This window comes from Eretmochelys imbricata, chromosome 7 (assembly GCF_965152235.1).
Source record: "Eretmochelys imbricata isolate rEreImb1 chromosome 7, rEreImb1.hap1, whole genome shotgun sequence".
In the NCBI taxonomy this organism is placed as follows: Eukaryota; Metazoa; Chordata; order Testudines; family Cheloniidae; genus Eretmochelys; species Eretmochelys imbricata.
In genome coordinates, this window is record NC_135578.1 from 126,178,447 (window position 1) to 126,200,408 (window position 21,962).

The 21,962-nt window shown below is 42.9% G+C and overlaps 1 protein-coding gene across 4 annotated transcripts in view; it reads left to right on the plus strand.

The window, feature by feature from the left end:
• Positions 1-19,614, plus strand: part of ALDH18A1 (aldehyde dehydrogenase 18 family member A1) — a 124,384-nt gene extending 104,770 nt beyond the window's left edge. For all 4 annotated transcript variants that reach the window (XM_077823400.1, XM_077823399.1, XM_077823402.1 and 1 more), the window contains exons 13-18: positions 3,515-3,652; positions 3,811-4,006; positions 4,161-4,282; positions 11,871-12,057; positions 12,402-12,497; positions 18,622-19,614. In XM_077823400.1, coding sequence (XP_077679526.1) covers positions 3,515-3,652; positions 3,811-4,006; positions 4,161-4,282; positions 11,871-12,057; positions 12,402-12,497; positions 18,622-18,803 — 921 coding nt within the window. In that variant the 3' untranslated portion in view covers positions 18,804-19,614. The remainder of the gene's footprint in view (positions 1-3,514; positions 3,653-3,810; positions 4,007-4,160; positions 4,283-11,870; positions 12,058-12,401; positions 12,498-18,621) is intronic.
• The last annotated feature ends 2,348 nt before the right edge of the window (positions 19,615-21,962 follow it).

Sequence of the window (21,962 nt, forward strand, 5' to 3'; positions counted from 1 at the left end):
CTTGGATAAGCTGAATAGGTTGTTTCCTAAATCTTTCACTGCAAGACAGGCTTTCTAGATCTCTAATCATTGGTGTAGCTCTCTTCTGATCTCTTTCCAGTTTTTCCATACCCTTTTTTAAAGTGTAGAGTCCAGAACTGGATACAGTAGCCTAGTAATTTACCTTACTCTGTCCTAACCATTTATGTAAGGGAAAGGAGCTGCTCCAAGGAGACAAAGCTGACAGGTTCAACATCTTTCACAAACACAAAATGGGGTCATCAGGCTGATGAATGGCCATAGAATCATAGAAATGTAGGATTGGAAGGACCTCGAGAGATCTTCTAGTCCAGTCCCATGCACTCAAGGCAGGACTAAGTATTATCTAGACCATCCCTGACAAGTGTTAGGGTCTAACCTGCTCTTAAAAATCTCCAATGATGGAGATTCCATAATCTCCCTAGGCAATTTGTTCCAGTGCTTAACTACCCTCACAGGCAGCTAGTTTTTTTGTTTTTGTTTTTTTTCTAATATACAATCTAAACGCCTTTGCTGAAATTTAAGCCCACTCTTTCTTGTCCTATCCTCACAGGTTAAAGAGAACAATTTTTCTCCCTCCTCCTTTTAACAACCTTCTGTATACTTTAAAACTGTTGTTGTTGTCCCCCGTCAGTCTTCTTTTCTCCAGACTGAACAAACCCAATTTTTTCAGTCTTCCCACATAGGTCATGTTTTCTAGACCTTTAATCTTTTTAATGCATTAATCAATGCATCCGATGAAGTGAGCTGTAGCTCACGAAAGCTTATGCTCAAATAAATTGGTTAGTCTCTAAGGTGCCACAAGTACTCCTTTTCTTTTTGCGAATACAGACTAACATGGCTGTTACTCTGAAATTAATCATTTTTGTTGCTCTTCTCTGGACTCTTTCCAATTCATCCACATCTTTCCCAAAATGTCACACCCAGAACTGGACACAATATTCCAACTGAGTCCTAATGAGCATGGAGTAGAGTGGAAGAATTATTTCTCGTGTCTTGCTTACATCACTCCTACTTATACATCCCAGAATGATGTTTGCTTTTTTTGGAACAATGGTACACTGTTGACTCCTATTTAGCATGTGATCCACTATGACCCCGCTGATCCATTTCCACAGGACTCCTTCCTAGGCAGTCATTTCCCATTTTGTGAGTGTGCCACTGATTGCTCCTTCCTAAGTGGAGTACTTTGCATTAGTCCTTATTGAATTTCATCCTATTTACTTCAGATCTTTTCTTCAGTTTGTCCAGATCATTTTGAATTTTAATCCTATCCGACAAAGCACTTGCAACCCCTCCCACAAATTTGTCGTCCACAAATTTAATCAGCAAACTCTTAATGCACAATACCGGAAGATGAGCTCTTTGTAACTCAAAAACTTTTCTCTTTGACCAACAGAAGTTGGTCCAACAAAAGAGATTACCTCACCTACCTTCTCTCTCTAATACTAACTGATGGTCTTTGTTTGTATATCTGCTGTTAAACACAAAACCCAGGGAGATCTAGGCTTAAAGATCAAAGTACCAGTAGAGCTGGTCTGGGAGGAAGAGAGCAGAATGTCTCCCCAGGAAATATATCCTCAGCCAGCAAAAGTCATTATAAATGTTAAAATGTTCTCACCTAACCATCACTGGGGAGCAGATTAAGATATAATATTTTTAGTGTCTTTTTTTTTTTTAAGAGAAAGATCAGGCAGGAGACAAAAAGCAGGATGCTGGGTTTTCAGAAGAGATCAGAACATCAGTTTCCTTTGTACTGTGCAAGGAAACACATTTTTTTTCCCTTTCCTGTAACATAAATAATGTTAACGTGTTTCACGCATGCTATGTTTTCTGTTCCAGTTTTAATTTTCAGTGTATAGTACTTTGCTGTGTTCAGGCAGATAACCATAACACTTAACATATTACACAATGAGGGCAAAGTTAATGTTATTCTGAGAACCATAACTTTCATTTCTGCACTTCTGAATGTTTGAAATTATGACCCTACTATTACTTGAATATGACTTTTTGTGTACAAATTATTAAAATGCTGTATAATTATATTTCAGAATGTGCTAGGCACTGCACTATGCAGACACAGTCTTTCACATTCCCTACCTCAAAGAAAAGGAGTACTTGTGGCACCTTAGAGACTTATAAATTGGTTAGTCTCTAAGGTGCCACAAGTACTCCTTTTCTTTTTGCAAATACAGACTAACACGGCTGTTACTCTGAAACCTACCTCAAAGAAGTTTACAATCTAAAAACAAAATGAAGATGAAGGGTGAGAGAGAAGGAATACAACGTTTAAAAGATCAGCAATGACTTGATTACAGTGTATAAGTACCTACACTGAGAGAAAATACTGGATACTAAAGGCCGCTTTAAATTAGTGGAGAAAGGCACAATAAGAAACAATGATTGAAAGTTAAAACTAGAAAAAATTCAAATTAGAAATAAGGCACAGCTATGTATTGGTGAGCGTGACTAGCTGTTGGAACAAACTACCAAGGGAAGTGGTGGATTCTCCATATCGTGGTGTCCTCAAATAGACACTGAATGCCTTTCTGGAAGATATGCTGTAGTTCAACAAGTTACTGGGCTGAATACAGGGGTAACTGGGTGAAATTCTGTGGCCTGTGTTCTATGAAAGGTCAGATTAGAGGCTCTAATGCTACCTTCTGGCCTTTAATCTCTGAAAAATAAAATCAAAGTGGTGATGGTGGGGCAAGGCACATCTAGTTGTACGCTTTTTTTTCATAGGGTAATTTATATCTAGTAGGTCTGTGATAACTTGTTTATTTTAGGCAACACACAGCAGAAGATGTTCCCCACTCAGGGGAGTTGTTCATTGGCCCCGCTGGCCAGAATGAGTGGCACAAAGTGACCATAGTGGATTTGAGAATCTTCTTTTAAGAACCTAATCCAGTTCAGTAGTATTGACACATGAACCTATACCATTAGTTGCTACCTAGTCAGTTCTCAGTCTCATTCATGATGATCAGTCTCTGTTTGTACTCTTTGAGGTATCAAAGAACATTTTAATTCCTGTCTGAAGTAGGCACTTTCTCAGGTAGCAGTTGACTAAATTAATTCTTTTCTAGGGGAGCATGAGTTAACTCTAATCCTTCACAATAATGCACTTTGGTCTTGAACATTTTTGAAAAGTTCAACACTTAACATCCCATGGAAGGTTATGGAAAGTAGTCAATTCATTTAACAAACTTACACTTACGTTTATTTTCCTGAGGAAGACGACCCACACAATTATCCAGTTCATCCCATACCTCATACCAAAGTTCTCATGTCACTTGACATATCCACCAGCCCTTGGTCCCTTGCCAACAGTATTTTGAAAATTATGGACTTATTTCTGCAATATTTTACATTTTCAACTGAGGAACTTTGTGTGCTTGGTGCCTAACAGTTCCCCAGTGAGAGAAGATAGTGAATCTTATGTCTGTATTAATAGATGTATTCTGTGGTGCTGATCTCTTCTCTCCTTTTGTGACAGGTGTCTGCCTTGGCGATTGCCAGTGGAAATGGCTTATTACTTAAAGGAGGGAAAGAGGCAGCACATAGCAATCAAATCCTTCACCATCTAACACAAGAAGCACTTTCCATCCATGGGGTCAAGGATGCAGTGCAGCTGGTGAGTGCCACGAAATGAATCTAGGATTTGTCGCACTACACATACAGTACTTTCATGAATGTAGGATGTGCGTGCAGTACACATACAGTACTTTCTGGATGATACCATGCTCAAAGTCCTTCAAAGTCTATAATAATGTCTTGGCTTGGTTACTCCAGGTAAACACCAGAGAGGAAGTAGAAGATCTTTGCCGTTTGGATAAACTGATAGACCTGATCATTCCACGTGGCTCTTCTCAGCTGGTTAGGGATATCCAGAAAGCTGCTAAAGGAATCCCGGTTATGGGGCACAGTGAAGGGATCTGCCATGTATACGTGGATACAGAGGCCAGTGTAGAGAAGGTCACCAGAATAGGTAAGATGGGAGATGCCTTTTAATTCTGATGAGTTGGACTGAGTTTGATATGGAATGCATGATATGGTCAACAAAGCTGTATCTGCTCATGTGCTTTTCAACACCTTTCTAATGTGAAGTGGTATGTAACCAATTGTCCATTCTTCAACCCCAGTCAGAGATTCAAAGTGTGAATATCCTGCTGCCTGTAATGCTCTGGAAACGCTATTAATTCACCGAGACTTGCTGCGAACACCCTTGTTTGACCAGATCATCGATATGTTGAGAGTGGAACAGGTTAGTCAAGCACAGCTCGCTTAGTAAAGAGAATCATTTTTGGTTAGTAATCTGGCTTGGCAGACAAAGGGACTGGCTGAAATGTGCAGCTCATCTCTGCAGTGGCTTATAATCAAATGATGGTATTGCAAATGTCATCCCATCTTGAGATATGAGCATCGGAGCACCCAAGGTGCTGAATAGAGGTGATCCTGGAAGTAGTTCCTTCAGAACTCATGCTGCTGCTGAGCCTTAGGTGGTCCTTTGTGAATAACATGAATCCTGTTCCTTCCCTTGGGCTACATATGTTCTGTTCTCTGCACCTCCTGGAATGAGGAGCAAGGGACCCTATTGGTCCTGACCTTCTCCATATGCTGCTACTAGCCCACCAGGCTTGCACCCATTCTTTTAGTGTCTGTTCCTCCTCTTTGTCTGATCCTTACCCATTTCTCATGTTTTCTCTTACCACTCTCCTATTTGTTCTTCTTGCACCTGCTCCCCATTCGTTTAATCTCCACCCAATATGTCTTTGCACCTGCCCATCCTGCTCCCCTAGTGTCTCAGGAGAAGCAACAGAGCAAAGCTAATAAATGATTTCCTGAATTTCAAACTGGTATTGCAGTTCCAGCAGGCTTTACTAGAAGAGTCTGTGGACAGGAGCATTTTTAAAATGCTGTGGGTTGCAGAGAAATGTAGGATTGTACACCCAAGTTAGACCTTGCGTCTTTGTGAACATTACATGGTATGACATGTTATGCTAATAGAATGTGCAGGCTGTGATTTATTAACGCAAGAAATAAACGGTTGAGGAGAAGGTGAGCCATGTGTCCTGATAACAAATTCCAAAGTACGTATTAAGAAAACAATAAACAGAAAGCTAGTCTAAATCTTAACTATGCTAGTCCTGGTGGTCCACAATAATGTGTCCAGGGTAGTTTGTCAGTGACCAATATTGGCAATTCTTCATATACTTAATAGAATTTTTTTTAAGACAAGAAGGGACAATTCTGATTTAGGGCATGTCAACGCTACAAACTTTTGTCGACTCAAGTTATAACATCATATAACTGCCACAGTTAATACATCACTTGTCCTTGTGCATATTTGGCTCCTTGTGTCAGTGGTGCACATACTCACCAGGACCGCTTGTATTGATGCTGTCATAAATATAAAGGGAAGGGTAAACCCCTTTAAAATCCCTCCTGGCCAGAGGAAAAATCCTCTCACCTGTCAAGGGTTAGGAAGCTAAAGGTAACCTCACTGGCACCTGACCAAAATGACCAATGAGGAGACAAGATACTTTCAAAAGCTGGGAGGAGGGAGAAAAACAAAGGGTCTGTGTCTGTCTGTATGCTGCTTTTGCTGGGGACAGAACAGGAATGGAGTCTTAGAACTTTTAGTAAGTAATCTAGCTAGGTTTGTGTTAGATTATGATTTCTTTAAATGGCTGAGAAAAGAGCTGTGCTGAATAGAATGACTATCCCTGTCTGTGTGTCTTTTTTGTAACTTAAGGTTTTGCATAGAGGGATTCTCTATGTTTTGAATCTAATTACCCTGTAAGGTATCTACCATCCTGATTTTATAGAGGTGATTCCTTTACTTCTATTAGAAGTCTTCTTGTAAGAAAACTGAATGCTTTTTCATTGTTCTAAGATCCAAGGATTTGGGTCTGTGGTCACCTATGCAAATTGGTGAGGATTTTTACCAAACCTTCCCCAGGAAGTGGGATGCAAGGGTTGGGAGGATTTTGGGGGGAAAGACGTGTCCAAACTACGTTTCCCAGTAAACCCAATTAAAGTTTGATGGTGGCAGTGGAAATTCCAAAGGCAAAGGGTAAAATTAATTTGTACCTTGGGGAAGTTTTAACCTAAGCTGGTAAAAGTAAGCTTAGGAGGTTTTCATGCAGGTCCCCACATCTGTACCCTAGAGTTCAGAGTGGGGAAGGAACCTTGACAGATGCAGAGTATGGTGCACCATAGGTAGGTATCCCACTGCAACTTGCTATCCTTCAGCATGCTGTCTCTTGGGAAGTTTTGGCAATGCATGAGGGGCTGAAACAAGTCGTGCAGGTGTGAGTCAACTTCCCAGTTTACAACAGTCTCCATCCCATACTGTTATCTGTATCCCATAATTTTTGCATCTTTTTTTTTTCAAAATTTCACAAACCCTCACAGTCCTCCTTGCTGACTGCCATCTCTGACAGAAGCATAGAGCCTGCACAGCTCTGCACTATTATCTTGAATGCTGCAAGCACAGGGTGCACAATGCTGTAGTGTTTGCAGATCTGCAAGAACCGAATGAAAAGAAAACATGATTCTTTGGAGGTTAGATTGCAGTGGAACATGGCGAGAACCAATTCAAGCTTGTTGGTGGCATTTACAGAGCAGCTGCAATTGGTGGAGCACCATTTTTGGACCTGAGAAACAAGAACTGACTGGTGGGATAGCATTTTAATGCTCGTTTGGGATGACGAGCAGTGGCTGCAGAACTTTTGGATGGGCGAGGCTACCTTCCTGGATCTGTATGTGAAGCTAGCCCCAGACCTCCAGCTCAGGGACACCAAAATAAGAGTGCAGTGACATGACAGAAGTGCAGGCTGGCAGCCCCTTCCCACAGCTCCCATTGGCCGGGAACAGTGAATCATGGCCACTGGGAACTGCAGGCAGCCATGCCTTCAGATGGTCAATGTAAACAAACTGTCTCGTGGCCCACCAGCAGATTACCCTGACGGGCCACCAGTTGCCCACCACTGCTGTAGTGTGCTCTACCTGGCCCCACTCTTTTGTGGCCTGGTAAGAATTGTGTGGTGATTGGTGTACATGTAGGGATATAAAATTGTCAATGCACCTATTAATTGTGTTTGTGAATGATCCTGTGAGTTGTGTGACACTGTGCAGTAACAGGTGTGACAAAGCGGGTTTTTTCCCCTTGTCATGATATACATGAGCCTTAATGTTTTGCATGAATACTCAGTTTCCCTGTGTATTACACCAATGCCTATGTGGCAGGGGGGTGGGGGGGTAACTTTTGCTGAGACCCTCGGGGGTCCAGCTGCATGCACGTAGGCAGTGGCCGATCCCCCTTTGTAACCTGAGAACCAGGAGAGAGATGCGACCAGGTGCACTTTGCCCAGGAATCATAGAATCATAGAATATCAGGGTTGGAAGGGACCTCAGGAGGTCATCTAGTCCAACCCCCTGCTCAAAAGCAGGACCAATCCCCAATTAAATCATCCCACCCAGGGCTTTGTCAAGCCTGACCTTAAAAACTTCTAAGGAAGGAGATTCCACCACCTCCCTAGGCAACGCATTCCAGTGTTTCACCACCCTCCTAGTGAAAAAGTTTTTCCTAATATCCAACCTAAACCTCCCCCACTGCAACTTGAGACCATTACTCCTTGTCCTGTCCTCTTCTACCACTGAGAATAGTCTAGAACCATCCTCTCTGGAACCACCTCTCAAGTAGTTGGAAGCAGCTATCAAATCCCCCCTCATTCTTCTCTTCTGCAGACTAAACAATCCCAGTTCCCTCAGCCTCTCCTCATAAGTCATGTGTTCCAGACCCCTACCATTTTTGTTGCCCTTCGCTGGACTCTTTCCAATTTATCCACATCCTTCTTGTAGTGTGGGGCCCAAAACTGGACACAGTACTCCAGATGAGGCCTCACCAATGTCGAATAGAGGGGACGATCACGTCCCTCGATCTGCTCGCTATGCCCCTACTTATACATCCCAAAATGCCATTGGCCTTCTTGGCAACAAGGGCACACTGCTGACTCATATCCAGCTTCTTGTCCACTGTCACCCCTAGGTCCTTTTCTGCAGAACTGCTGCCTAGCCATTCGGTCCCTAGTCTGTAGCTGTGCATTGGATTCTTCCGTCCTAAGTGCAGGACCCTGCACTTATCCTTATTGAACCTCATCAGATTTCTTTTGGCCCAATCCTCCAATTTGTCTAGGTCCCTCTGTATCCTATCCCTGTCTCCAGCTTATCTACCACTCCTCCCAGTTTAGTATCATCTGCAAATTTGCTGAGAGTGCAATCCACACCATCCTCCAGATCATTTATGAAGATATTGAACAAAGCACAACAAACTGAAGCAAGACAAAGACCAGAGGAGGGGCAACAAGTGTATCGGAGGTCAGGCCACTGGAAGCGGGGCAGTCTCCTCTTTTGAGACTCAATGGGGAGGGTCAGGACCCCAAGGCTCTGGGGTTCCCTCCCCCCAAGATGGACTTTATCGAATGGTCCTGCTTTCTGTGCTAACAAGCTCTGTTCTACGCTATGTTCCTGTCAACTAATAAACCCTTCTGTTTTACCATGCTGGCTGAGAGTCACTGCTGACTGCAAAGTTGGGGTGCAGGGCCCCTCTGGCTTCCCCAGGGGTCCCATCCAGGTGGACCCATTGCAGGAAGTGCACGGTGAGAACAGGGGTACTGAATGCTCAAAGATCAGACCAAGGAAAGCCATAGCCAAAAAAGCTTCATGCCTTGGCCTGCAGCTTGGAGGGGGAGGCACACTACACCAGCCATGCATCTGAAGAAGTGAGGCTTTTACCCACGAAAGCTGATGCTCAAATAAATCTGTTCGTCTTTAAGGTGCCACCGGACTCCTTGTTGTTTTAGTAATACATCAGCAGCCCCCCATTAGCTCCCCCACCCCCAGCACCTACCGCTCACCCGATCAGCCCTCCCCCTCCCTCCCCGCACTTCCCGGTCAGTTGTTTCGTAGTGTGCAGGAGGCTCTGGGGTGGAGTGAGGGCATGGCAGGCTCAGGGGAGGGGGCGGGAAGGGGTGGAATGGGGGCAGGGCCTGTGGCAGAGCCAAGTTGGTGCCTGTAGCTCCAGCACCGGAGTCAGTGCCAATACAAGGAGCCGCGTGTGGCTCCGGAGCCACAGGTTGGCCACCCCTGCTTTAGAGGGCAATGAAAAGCAGATAGCAACCTCTCTTGGTTGTACCACTGACTCTTGTAACACAAGTAAATTAATGAAAAGACAAAAGATGTGTCCTGCTACTTCGAGGCTGCCATCCCTGTAATTAAAAATGTATCTACATACTTACCTGAAAAAAGAACAGGAGTACTTGTGGCACCTTAGAGACTAACAATTTTATTAGAACATAAGCTTTCGTGGGCTACAGTCTCTACGCAAAAGAATAAATGGACACAAATCTGACATCAGGAATTATAACATTCAAAAACCAGTAGGAGAACACTTCAACCTCTCTGGCCACTCAGTAAAAGATTTAAGGTTGGCAATTTTGCAACAGAAAAGCTTCAAAAACAGACTCCAACAAGAAACTGCTGAGCTTTAATTAATATGCAAACTAGATACCATTAACTTGGCTTTGAATAGAGACTGGGAGTGGCTGGGTCATTACACATATTGAATCTATTTCCCTATGTTAAGTATCCTCATACCTTCTTGTCAACTATCTAAATGGACCATCTTATTATCACTACAAAAGTTCTTTTCTCCTTCTGATAGTAGCTCATCTTAATTAGCCTCTTACAGTTTGTATGGCAACTTCCACCTTCTCTGTGTGTGTGTGTGTATAGATATAATCTTCTTACTATATGTTCCATTCTATGCATCCGATGAAGCGAGCTGTAGCCCACGAAAGCTTTTGCTCTAATAAATTTGTTAGTCTCTAAGGTGCCACAAGTACTCCTGTTCTTTTTGCAGATACAGACTAACATGGCTGCTACTCTGAAACCTGTCATACTTACCTGAGTTTTCTTCCCCTTCACTGGGCTTGCCCATGCTCGCCTGGCTGAACTATGATAGAGTCAAAAACATGTCCAGGCTCGCTGCACAGCTGCATCCTTCAGTTGCTTGTCTTCCATACGCCTCTTTCTTTTTCAAGTCCTCCTCCTTCATGCTGCTTACTGCATTGGCCCATGACTGGGCTCCTCAGAGGTATCCACAGTGGTGTGGGTGTTGGAGTCTCCCGAGTATAGCATGCAGCTCTTCGTAAAAGCAGCAGGTCTGCAGTTTGGCACCAGATTGATTGTTGGGCCTCCCTGAGCTTCTGTTGTGCCTGGCACAGTTCTTTGGCTTTCACACAGCACTGCTGCTGGGCCCTGTCATGCCCCTTGTCCTGCATTCCTGAGCAATCTGCTTGTAGATGTCAACGTTTCTACAGCAGGTTTAAAGGTTTGCCTGCGCAGCCTCTTCTCCCCACAAGCCCAGGAGATCCAGTATCTCCTGTCTGCTCCAAGCGGGAGCGTGTAGCCGGCATAGTCAGCTGAGTAGCTCCACTCAACAATGTAGAGCTGCTACTTGTGCTCACCAAGCTGGGCAATGAGGACAAGGAATTTCAAAAATTTGCAGGGATTTAAAGGGGAGTCTCAACGACCCTTGAGCAGTGTAGTTCACAATGGTGACCACAGCAGTTGGTGTAGGGCATTGTGGGACAGCTGCTGGAGGACAGATAGGGTTAACATAAGTAATGCAGTGTCTACATTCGCACTGCATTGACATAAGTATGTCAACCGAAGCTCTGCGATGCTCAAGGAGGTGGTGTTACTGTGTCAGTGTAACGGGGCGCTTACATCGGTGGGAGACAAATTAAAGCGTAGACTCAGTTGCACAACTAGGTTGACATAAGCTGCCTGGCAGTTACATAACTTTTTAATGTAGACCAAGTCATAGAACTTCAACCAATAATTAACGTATTAAGCCTGATAAATTGTGGTTGAACTAGACCATTCCCCTCAATTTTAAAGAATTTAAGTAATGAAGACTAGTAACCTGTTCAAATTTTTTATTAGACTTGTTAATGTTATTTCCAGTTTGCATTTGTCTAGCTTCATCTTCCAGACTTTGGATTGTGTTATGCCTCTGTCTGGTAGACTAGTCCTCCAGTATCTTTCCTCTGTGTAGCTAGTTAGAAGCTGTGCTTAAACTAATAGATCTTAAGAGAGAATGGACTGTTAGTTCATCTAGTCTGACCTCCTTTATGACATAGGCTAGAGAACATCATTCACTTATTCCTGTGTTGAACCCAGTAACTTATGTTTGACTAAAGCATATATTCCAGAAAGACATTTGGTCCTGATTGAAATCTCCTTTTAATCTTAATTTTGGCAAACTAAATAGGTTGAGTGCCTTAAGTCTCTTGTTGTTCAGTGTCTTTTTCTAGACTTTGGGTCATTCTTGTAGCTCTTCACTGAACTCTCCAATTTTTCAACGTCCCTTTTTGAAGTATGGACACCAGAACTGGATACTGTACTCCAGTGGTGATTTCACCAGTGCTGTATTAGATGTAATGCTGCCTCCCTATTCCTGTTTGATATTTCTCTGTTTATACATCAAAGGATTGTGTTAGCCCTTTTTAGCTACAGCATCTTACTGAGAGCTCATGTTCGGTTGGCTAGCCACCATGACTCAAAGTCTATATCCTGTTACTAGTTCCCTGGGCCATCAAGTTCCCTGAAATTGCTCCTACGGGTAATGATGTAAACCTCCCTTCAGGAGTCCAGATGAGCTAAGAACTTTATGCTGCAGTTGGCTTACTGCTTCTAGTAAGAATCTGATTCAGAAGTGGCCATTAAGTGCTTGGAAGACACTTAAAAAAAGATAAATACTATCAGATCCTCTGTTCTTGCAGGTGAAGATTCATGCTGGTCCCAAGTTTGCCTCGTATTTGACTTTCAGCCCTTCAGAAGTAAAATCTCTCCGCACAGAATATGGGGATCTGGAGTGTTGCATTGAGGTGGTGGACAGTGTCCAGGAAGCAATTGATCATATCCACAAGTACGGAAGTTCACACACAGATGTTATCATCACAGAGAATGGTTAGTGACCTGAATGGCTCTATTCAATCAACAGTTTAACTTTCAGACACCCGGTGTGTGAAATGCACTTTTACCTGTCCTGCAGTAGTAGCTCTCCCTACAAGGGGTGGGGAACTTTGTCATTTATTTCCTCCTTCTCCTAGTCCCTCATTCTCCTGTTTGCAGATCTTTGTGTTTGATGTCTGTGCTGTGGAGAGATGTGTGAGCATTGTTCTGGTCATGGCTGCTCAGTTAACAGAGTCTCACATTGCATTACGTCTGTTCAGGTTTTCATAATGCACCCATTACTTGGTATGAGTGCCTTGTTCCGTCTGTGTCTGTTCAGATTTTTCTCTTTCCCTCAGAGAAAACCGCAGAATTCTTTCTCCAGCATGTGGATAGTGCCTGTGTGTTCTGGAACGCCAGCACCCGATTCTCTGATGGATATCGGTTTGGACTTGGTAAGGGTTTGAATGGAATTATTTTGTGCTGCTTGCAGCTGGAGATCTGAATTTGGGATTTTAACTCTTTTCCCTAAGTATTGATAAAGCATGCCTGCCTGAATCCTGGAGGATGGGATTGTCCCTTCTCTGATCACAGTGTTGCCTGCCTGCCAATGAAAAGGATTTTACAGAAGGTACTGTAGTAAAAGTAGAAACTTAGACCTTTCACACAATAGGACTAGGAGACAGTCTGTATGGTGGATGGAATTAACTGGGGCAGGATCAAAAAATATACTATGCCATTTGACATTCCGATTAACTGAAGAACAAAAATGTAATGTTACTAAATTACAGTAGCATTTAGATCCCACAACCAAAATTGATGCTTCATTGGCGCTGAGCACATACGCATAGCACACACACCCTGGCTTAACCAGGACATCGTCAATGATTAAAAATCAAAAAAGAGTCCTACAGAAAGTGGAAAATAGGTCAAATTATAAAGGATGAATATAAACAAATAACACAAGTATATAAGGTCAAAATTAGAAAGGCCAAGGCACAAAACAAGATCAAACTAGCCAGCGACATAACGGGTAACAAGAAAACATTCTGCAAATACATTAGAAGCAAGAGGAAGACCAAGGACAAGGTAGGCCCGTTACTCAATGGGGCGGGGGGGGGGGGGGCGTAGATAATGACAGAAAATGTGGAAATGGCAGAGATGCTTAATGGCTTTGTTTCGGTTTTCACCAAGAAGGTTGGTGGTGATTGGACGTCTAACATAGTGAATACAAGTGAAAATGAGGTAGAATCAGAAGAGGCTAAAATAAGGAAAGAAGAAGTTAAAAATTACTTAGACAAATTAGATGTCTTCATGTCACCAGGGCCTGATGAAATGCATCCTAGAATACTCAAGGAGCTGACTGAGGAGATATCTGAGACATTAGCAATTTTATCTTTGAAAAGTCATGGAAGACAGGAGAGTTTCCAGAAGACTGAAAAAGGGCAAATATAGTGCCAATCTATAAGAAGGGAAGTAAGGACAACCAAGGGACTTAGACCAGTCAGCTTAACTTCTGTATCTGGAAAGATAATGGAGCAAATAGTTAAGCAACCAATTTGCAAACATTTAGAAGATAATAAGGTGATAAGTAACAGTCAGCATGGATTTGTCAAAAACAAATAGTGTCAAACCAACCTCATAACTTTCTTTGACAGGGTAACAAGCCTTGTGGATGAGGGGAAGCAGTAGATGTGGTATATCTTGACTTTAGTATAGCTTTTGATACTGTCTCGCATGACCTTCTCATAAACAAACTAGGGAAATCCAACCTAGATGGAGCTACTATAAGGTGGGTGCAAAACGGTTGGGAAACTATTCCCAGAGAGTAGTTATCAATGGTTCGCAGTCATGCTGGAAGAGCATAACAAGTGGGATCCCACAGAGATCAGTTCTGGGTCTGGTTCTATTCAATATCTTCATCAGTGATTTAGATAATGGCATACAGAGTACACTTATAAAGTTTGCAGACAATACTAAGCTAGGAGGGGTTGCAAGTGCTTTGGAGGATAGGATTAAAATTCAAAATGATCTGGAGAAATGGTCTGAAGTAAATAGGATGAAATTCAATAAGGACAAATGCAAAGTACTCCATTTAGGAAGGAACAATCAGTTGCACACACACAAAATGGGAAATGACTTCCTAGGAAGGAATACTGCGAAAAGGGATCTTGGGGTCACAGTGGACCACAAGCAAAATATGAGTCGTCAATGTAATGCTGTTGCCAAAAAAAAAAGCGAACATCCTTCTGAGATGTATTAGCAGGAGTGTTGTAAGCAAGACACAAGAATTCTTCCGCTCTACTCCGCACTGATTAGGCCTCAACTGGAGTATTGTGTCCAGTTCTGGGCGCCACATTTCAGGAAGGATGTGGACAAATTGGAGAGAGGCCAGAGAAGAACAACAAAAATGATTAAAGGTCTAGAGAACATGACCTATGAGGGAAGATTGAAAAAATTGGGTTTCTTTAGTCTGGAAAAGAGAAGACTGAGGGGGGACATAACAGTTTTCAAGTATGTAAGAGGTTGTTACAAGGAGGAGGAAGAAAAAATGTTTTACTTAACCTCTGAGGTTAGGACAAGAAGCAATTGGCTTAACTTGCAGCAAGGGAGGTTTAGGTTGAATATTAGGAAAAACTTCCGAACTGTCAGGGTAGTTAAGCACTGGAATAAATTGCCTAGGGAGGTTGTGAAATCTCCATTTGTGACGTTCCCCTAGTGTTATCTGGACCAGTGATCTGCTTGGTCACTCCAATCCTTGACTCTGGGAGCCAGCCTTACCCTGCTCTGCTGTGAGAACCCCCACTCCTTGGCTGTTCATGCACAGCCTCTGGCATGTAAGCTGCTTGGATTGTGCAACCGAATGACACTAGCCAATATCTCTGGTCCCAGACACAACTCTAGGAACCTCCATCTTGCAGTGCCTAGTTATGCCCATTGGACGCTGCAAGCTGAAATGAGTTAGTCAATTTAACAAAGAAATTGATATGCACCAGGCTTGTTATCCCAAGGGGAGTCTCTGACATGCTTCAAACCAAAGGCACTGCTTCAGGTAGAATAAACAAACAAATTTATTAACTACAAAAGATAGATTTAGTGATTATAAGTCAAAGCACAAGAAGTCCGATTTGGTTAAATGAAATAAAAGCAAAACATTCTAAGCTGCTCTTAACGCTTTTTTAGTGCCCTTACAGACTTAGATGCTTCTCACCACAGGCTAGCTGGTTGTCCTTCAGCCAGGCTCTCCCCTTTGATCAGCGCTTCAGTCACTTGGTGGTGATATCTATAGATGAAGGTGGAAGAGAGAGGAAGAGCATGGCAAATGTCTCTATCTTTTATCATGTTCTTTCTTCCCTCTTGGCTTTGCCCCCTCCCTTACCCCCTTTCAGGGTCAGGTGAGCATTACCTCATTGTAGTTCCCAACTGACCAAGGGAAGGGGAGTGACTCACTCAACAGTCCAACAGATCCTTTGTTGCTGTGTAGGCCAGTGTCCTTTGTTCCTGTGAAGCTGGGCTGGGTTTGTCCCATACATGCCCTGATGAGGTGTGACTTGCCCTTCTGTTCCTGGAGAGTTTTGCCTGGGCTTGTTTTAAACCATGAGGACACATTTTCAGCCTCATAACTATTATACATGAAATTACAACCTATAACATCAATGTTCAGTGCATCATGAGCCTTCCGAAGACACCAGACATGACAAACTTTGCATTGGATACCACACAATCATATAAGGATGAACATGGGGATGCAGGGTATTCCCCCGAGATACACCATCATTGGAGACTTCTAAGAGCAGGTTAGGCAAACACCTGTCAGGAGTGGTCTAGGTAAAACTTAGTTCTGCTAGGAGTGCAGGGGACTGGACTAGATGACCTCTTGAGGTCCCTTCCAGTTCTATGATTCAAGAGAGATCATGTCCTAAAGTCACAATGGTTTTTTATTCCATTTTGCATTCTCCTTAGTTACAGTTCCAAAATGGTTTCACTGGCCACTTTCTCAAGAATTGCTAGGGTCAGTCGATTTAAAATCGGAATGATTTTTCATTATTTGTGTCAAACTCCATTTATATGGAAATTGGAATTCAATTAAAATGCACAAAAACAGCATTTTAAAATTGGTTTATTTAATAAAGCAACCTTAAATGTGCTGAATCAGAAGAAAAAAATGATCAAAACATGTTTTATATTTAAAACAAACTCATTTATTAAAGCAAGTATTATCTGTAGTTAGTGATTAGAACTGATTGTTTCTAGTCACCAAGTCATTGAAAATTTTAGAAATAGTCAATCTCATGTTCTCAGAACTCATTCTTTATTCATAGATTGGAAGAAGAAAACAAGGTTTCCTGATTTTTCAACTCCTAATTAGTTTTTCAACTTTGAAATAAGTAGCCATGACACTGTAAAATAACTGAAATATAGAAAATATTCTTTCTGCATCTACAGAAGATGCTGCTGCTGTCAAAAGCTAGTTTAGCACCACAACAAACTCTGGCACTAGGTACTTAGCCAATGACTTCCACTAGTTCAGTGGTTTGGCTTCCTTTAAAACTTCTGCAGCAAGCATGTACTGCTTGAGTATTATCTTCATTTAACTTAAAATTATTTTACTAGATTATAGTACATTATGGCTTGCCACAGGTCATCATAATTTTAAATTTAATGTTAAGTAGTTTAAAAAAAATAAACCTATTTAAATGAAATTCTTATTTTTTAAACACTGTTTTTATCTATCCTGTTGGTAGAACTAGAAATTAATGAATGTGTCTTACCATCCCAACTCTCACACATACTTCAGCAGGCAGTGCTACTAGCTACTAAAATGTCATAGAATCATAGAATATCAGGGTTGGAAAGGACCTCAGGAGGTCATCTAGTCCAACCCCCTGCTCAAAGCAGTACCGATCCCCAATTAAATCATCCCAGCCAAGGCTTTGTCAAGCCTGACCTTAAAAACTTCTAAGGAAGGAGATTCCACCACCTCCCTAGGTAACGCATTCCAGTGTTTCACCACCCTCCTAGTGAAAAAGTTTTTCCTAATATCTAACCTAAATCTCCCCCACTGCAACTTGAGACCATTACTCCTTGTCCTGTCATCCGCTACCACTGAGAATAGTCTAGATCCATTCTCTTTGGAGCCACCTTTCAGGTAGTTGAAAGCAGCTATCAAATCTCCCCTCATTCTTCTCTTCTGTAGACTAAACAATCCCAGTTCCCTCAGCCTCTCCTCATAAGTCATGTGTTCCAGTCCCCTAATCATTTTTGTTGCCCTCCGCTGGACTCTCTCCAATTTTTCCACATCCTTCTTGTAATGTGGGGCCCAAAACTGGACACAGTACTCCAGATGAGGCCTCACCAATGTCGAATAGAGGGGAACGATCACGTCCCTCGATCTGCTGGCAGTGCCCCTACTTATACATCCCAAAATGCCATTGGTCTTCTTGGCTACAAGGGCACACTGTTGACTCATATCCAGCTTCTCGTCCACTGTAACCCCTAGGTCCTTTTCTGCAGAACTGCTGCCTAGCCATTTGGTCCCTAGTCTGTAGCGATGCATGGGATTCTTCCGTCCTAAGTGCAGGACTCTGCACTTGTCCTTGTTGAACCTCATCAGATTTCTTTTGGCCCAATCCTCTAATTGGTCTAGGTCCCTCTGTATCCTATCCCTGCCCTCCAGCGTATCTACCTCTTCTCCCAGTTTAGTGTCGTCTGCAAACTTGCTGAGGGTGCAATCCACACCATCCTCCAGATCATTAATGAAGATATTGAACAAAACCAGCCCCAGGACCGACCCTTGGGGCACTCCGATTGATACTGGCTGCCAACTAGACATGGAGCCATTGATCACTACCCAGTGAGCCCAACAATCTAGTCAATTTTCTACCCACCTTATAGTGCATGTCAGAACTGAAGTGAGGGGGAAAGAAAAGGCAGTGCTGTAGAGGAACTGCATGACTGCTCTTGTGCTTAAAGAAGCAGCAGCACCAGGCTTCTGGGACTTGCATAGAGAGAATGGAGGAAGCACACTTGTTTGGAGCACAACTGCAGCAGATTGCCTCTGTAGCTGCTCCGACTCTGTCAGCTGAAACACTGCCTGGCCACAGCTGCTGCTTCATGGTATAAACATCATTACTTCATGTCCTGTCAGACCCTGCCCTAGAGTGTGAAGGGAAGAGACACTAAAGCACAAACACAGTCTCAGTTTTAGCAAGTTAGGATTTTTCTTTTTTAAATTAAGATGCCAGATTGGGATCTATTTATGGACTCAACATTTTTTGAAAAATGAAATGTGACGAGCAGTAGGAATAATATTAAAGAAATGATGCTTTTGTGATGAATAATAAAAAATACATGTGTCTGCAGTGTAATACTACTTTAATTTCTAAACTATAAATTGAACAATGCTGCTCTGGACCCTGCGAAAATGGAATGGGAAAGACAAGCCAACGGCTTTTCTCTTTCCCTCTTAGAAGAAATTAAATTATAGAACTAAAGGCAGAAAATGCTCCCAGCAAAGAGCTAACTGTGCACAAAACTCCCTTTTATCATCTTGTATCTAAACCTCCCTCTTGGTTGCAGGTGCAGAGGTTGGAATCAGTACTTCTCGTATCCATGCCCGTGGGCCGGTGGGAATTGAAGGGCTATTAACTACAAAGTGGTTGCTGAAAGGGGAGAATCATGTTGTTTCTGACTTCTCTGAGCATGGGAGTATGAAGTTTCTTCATGAGACCCTTCCCGTCCCTCAGAGAAACACCAACTGAGAGCATCTGAGGAGAGCCACATGAGTGTGAAATGTTTACTGAGGATGTTCAGGCTTTAGAGCTCTCTCTGGGGAGGAGATTGTACTTTACCTTCGGACACATTGTCTCTACATTTTGGTTCCTCCTGGTTTTTCTTGGTCACTGCAGTAAAATTAAGACAAAGTGATCATATCTGTGCCTGAGAGTTCTTGCTCCTGCTTACGGTTTCCTTGTGCAGCAACAAATGCAGCTGTTGCAGATAGGGTACCCTGATACCACAGCCCTGGGCTCTCAAACCATAGAAAGGTCTCAAAGCCTCTCCTCTGCCTTTTTTCCTTTCCTTGCTCTGTGTGATACAATATGTGTGTGCTTGGTTTTAGGGGTGGAGCCATTTGTTTTTCTTAATGCCTTCCTGTTGGTTTAAAACATCTTTTTTCCTTTTCTGTAACTCTTCAATTCAGAGAGAAGATATGGCATTTCTGAACTTGTCTTTTTAAGACTTAGGATTTTGGCAGCTTTTGAAAATTCAAAAGTGCTGTGACAATTATTATTTCTGTATTTAAATGTTAAATGATGCAACTGAATGAATATTCCAAATGTATAAAAATGTTTGACCATGAGATACTTTTTAATCTTTGATTTCTTTTAATTGCTGACTAATATAAATTTCATAGTTGTATATTATGTGGATTTCATTACCCTTTTATTAATATTTGTAACAAATATTTTTGCTCTTAGATTTTATATGAAACTTAATCACCTCCAAAAGAGAATGGAAACTATTTTAATTTCCTTGTTTTTCAAAATAAAGTTAACGCAAAATGGTTTTGGATCTTAATGTGTGGATTGCTTGATATAAAATTGTAATTCTCTTGAGCGAGTTCCCCTAATTAAGGATGCCAAATATATGGGGGCTGTTGGTCCCATGATTAAACTTTTCACCCATGCATTTTTTTAATATTTTCACTTTTCACAAAAAAACCCAGTAATATTTAATACAGCGTAATTCTGCTGTGAGTGGTTAAGGGCTCGTGTACTTCAGTTCCAAACTGCAGCTGCATCTGGGTTTTTTAAATTTAGACTTCATCATTTTAGGAACCTTATCTGTTCTCATCTGTGACAAAGTGGGAATTTTATGTAATATTTTTATTAATCCTATGTGTGCCTCGGTTTCGCCTATATGCTGCATTGTTACCTAATGGGTGAAAAGGAACTGTTTTCTCTTGGGGAAGGCCAAGACACAGGTGTGAATGGGTTAGGGTTTAGGGTTAGCGTGAGGGTGGGGTGAGGGGTTAGGGTTAGGTTAGGGGTTAGAGTGAGGGTTTAGGGTTGCGGTTGGGTTGGGGTTAGGGTGAGGGGTTAGGGTAGGGTTTAGGGTCAGGGATTAAGGGTCATAGAATCATAGAATATTAGGGTTGGAAGGGACCTCAGGAGGTCATCTACTCCAACCCCCTGCTCAAAGCAGGACTGATCCCCAAATAAATCATCCCAGCCAGGGCTTTTGTCAAGCCTGACCTTAAAAACTTCTAAGGAAGGAGATTCCACCCCCTCCCTAGGTAACACATTCCAGTGTTTCACCACCCTCCTAGTGAAAAAGTTTTTCCTAATATCCAACCTAAATCTCCCCCACTGCAACTTGAGACCATTACTCCTTGTTCTGTCATCTGCTACCACTGAGAACAGTCTAGATCCATCCTCTTTGGAACCCCCTTTCAGGTAGTTGAAAGCAGCTATCAAATCCCCCCTCATTCTTCTCTTCCATAGACTGAACATCCCCAGGTCCCTCAGCCTCTCCTCATAAGTCATGTGTTCCAGTCCCCTAATCATTTTTGTTGCCCTCCGCTGTACTCTTTCCAATTTTTCCACATCCTTCTTGTAATGTGGGGCCCAAAACTGGACACGGTACTCCAGATGAGGCCTCACCAGTGTCAAATAGAGGGGAACAATCACATCCCTCGATCTGCTCGCTATGCCCCTACTTATACATCCCAAAATGCCATTGGCCTTCTTGGCAACAAGGGCACACTGTTGACTCATATCCGGCTTCTCATCCACTGTCACCCCTAGGTCCTTTTCCGCAGAACTGCTGCCTAGCCATTCGGTCCCTAGTCTGTAGCAGTGCATTGGATTCTTCCATCCTAAGTGCAGGACTCTGCACTTGTCCTTGTTGAACCTCATCAGACTTCTTTTGGCCCAATCCTCCAATTTGTCTAGGTCCCTTTGTATCCTATCCCTACCCTCCAGCGTATCTACCTCTCCTCCCAGTGTGGTGTCATCGGCAAATTTCCTGAGGGTGCAATCCACACCATCCTCCAGATCATTTATGAAGCTATTGAACAAAACCGGCCCCAGGACCGACCCTTAGAATCATAGAATCATAGAATATCAGGGTTGGAAGGGACCCCTGAAGGTCATCTAGTCCAACCCCCTGCTCGAAGCAGGACCAATTCCCAGTTAAATCATCCCAGCCAGGGCTTTGTCAAGCCTGACCTTAAAAACCTCTAAGGAAGGAGATTCTACCACCTCCCTAGGTAACGCATTCCAGTGTTTCACCACCCTCTTAGTGAAAAAGTTTTTCCTAATATCCAATCTAAACCTCCCCCACTGCAACTTGAGACCATTACTCCTCGTTCTGTCATCTGCTACCATTGAGAACAGTCTAGAGCCATCCTCTTTGGAACCCCCTTTCAGCTAGTTGAAAGCAGCTATCAAATCCCCCCTCATTCTTCTCTTCTGCAGGCTAAACAATCCCAGCTCCCTCAGCCTCTCCTCATAAGTCATGTGTTCTAGACACCTAATCATTTTTGTTGCCCTTCGCTGGACTCTCTCCAATTTATCCACATCCTTCTTGTAGTGTGGGGCCCAAAACTGGACACAGTACTCCAGATGAGGCCTCACCAATGTCGAATAGAGGGGAACGATCACATCCCTCGATCTGCTCGCTATGCCCCTACTTATACATCCCAAAATGCCATTGGCCTTCTTGGCAACAAGGGCACACTGCTGACTCATATCCAGCTTCTCGTCCACTGTCACCCCTAGGTCCTTTTCCGCAGAACTGCTGCCTAGCCATTCGGTCCCTAGTCTGTAGCGGTGCATTGGATTCTTCCATCCTAAGTGCAGGACCCTGCACTTATCCTTATTGAACCTCATCAGATTTCTTTTGGCCCAATCCTCCAA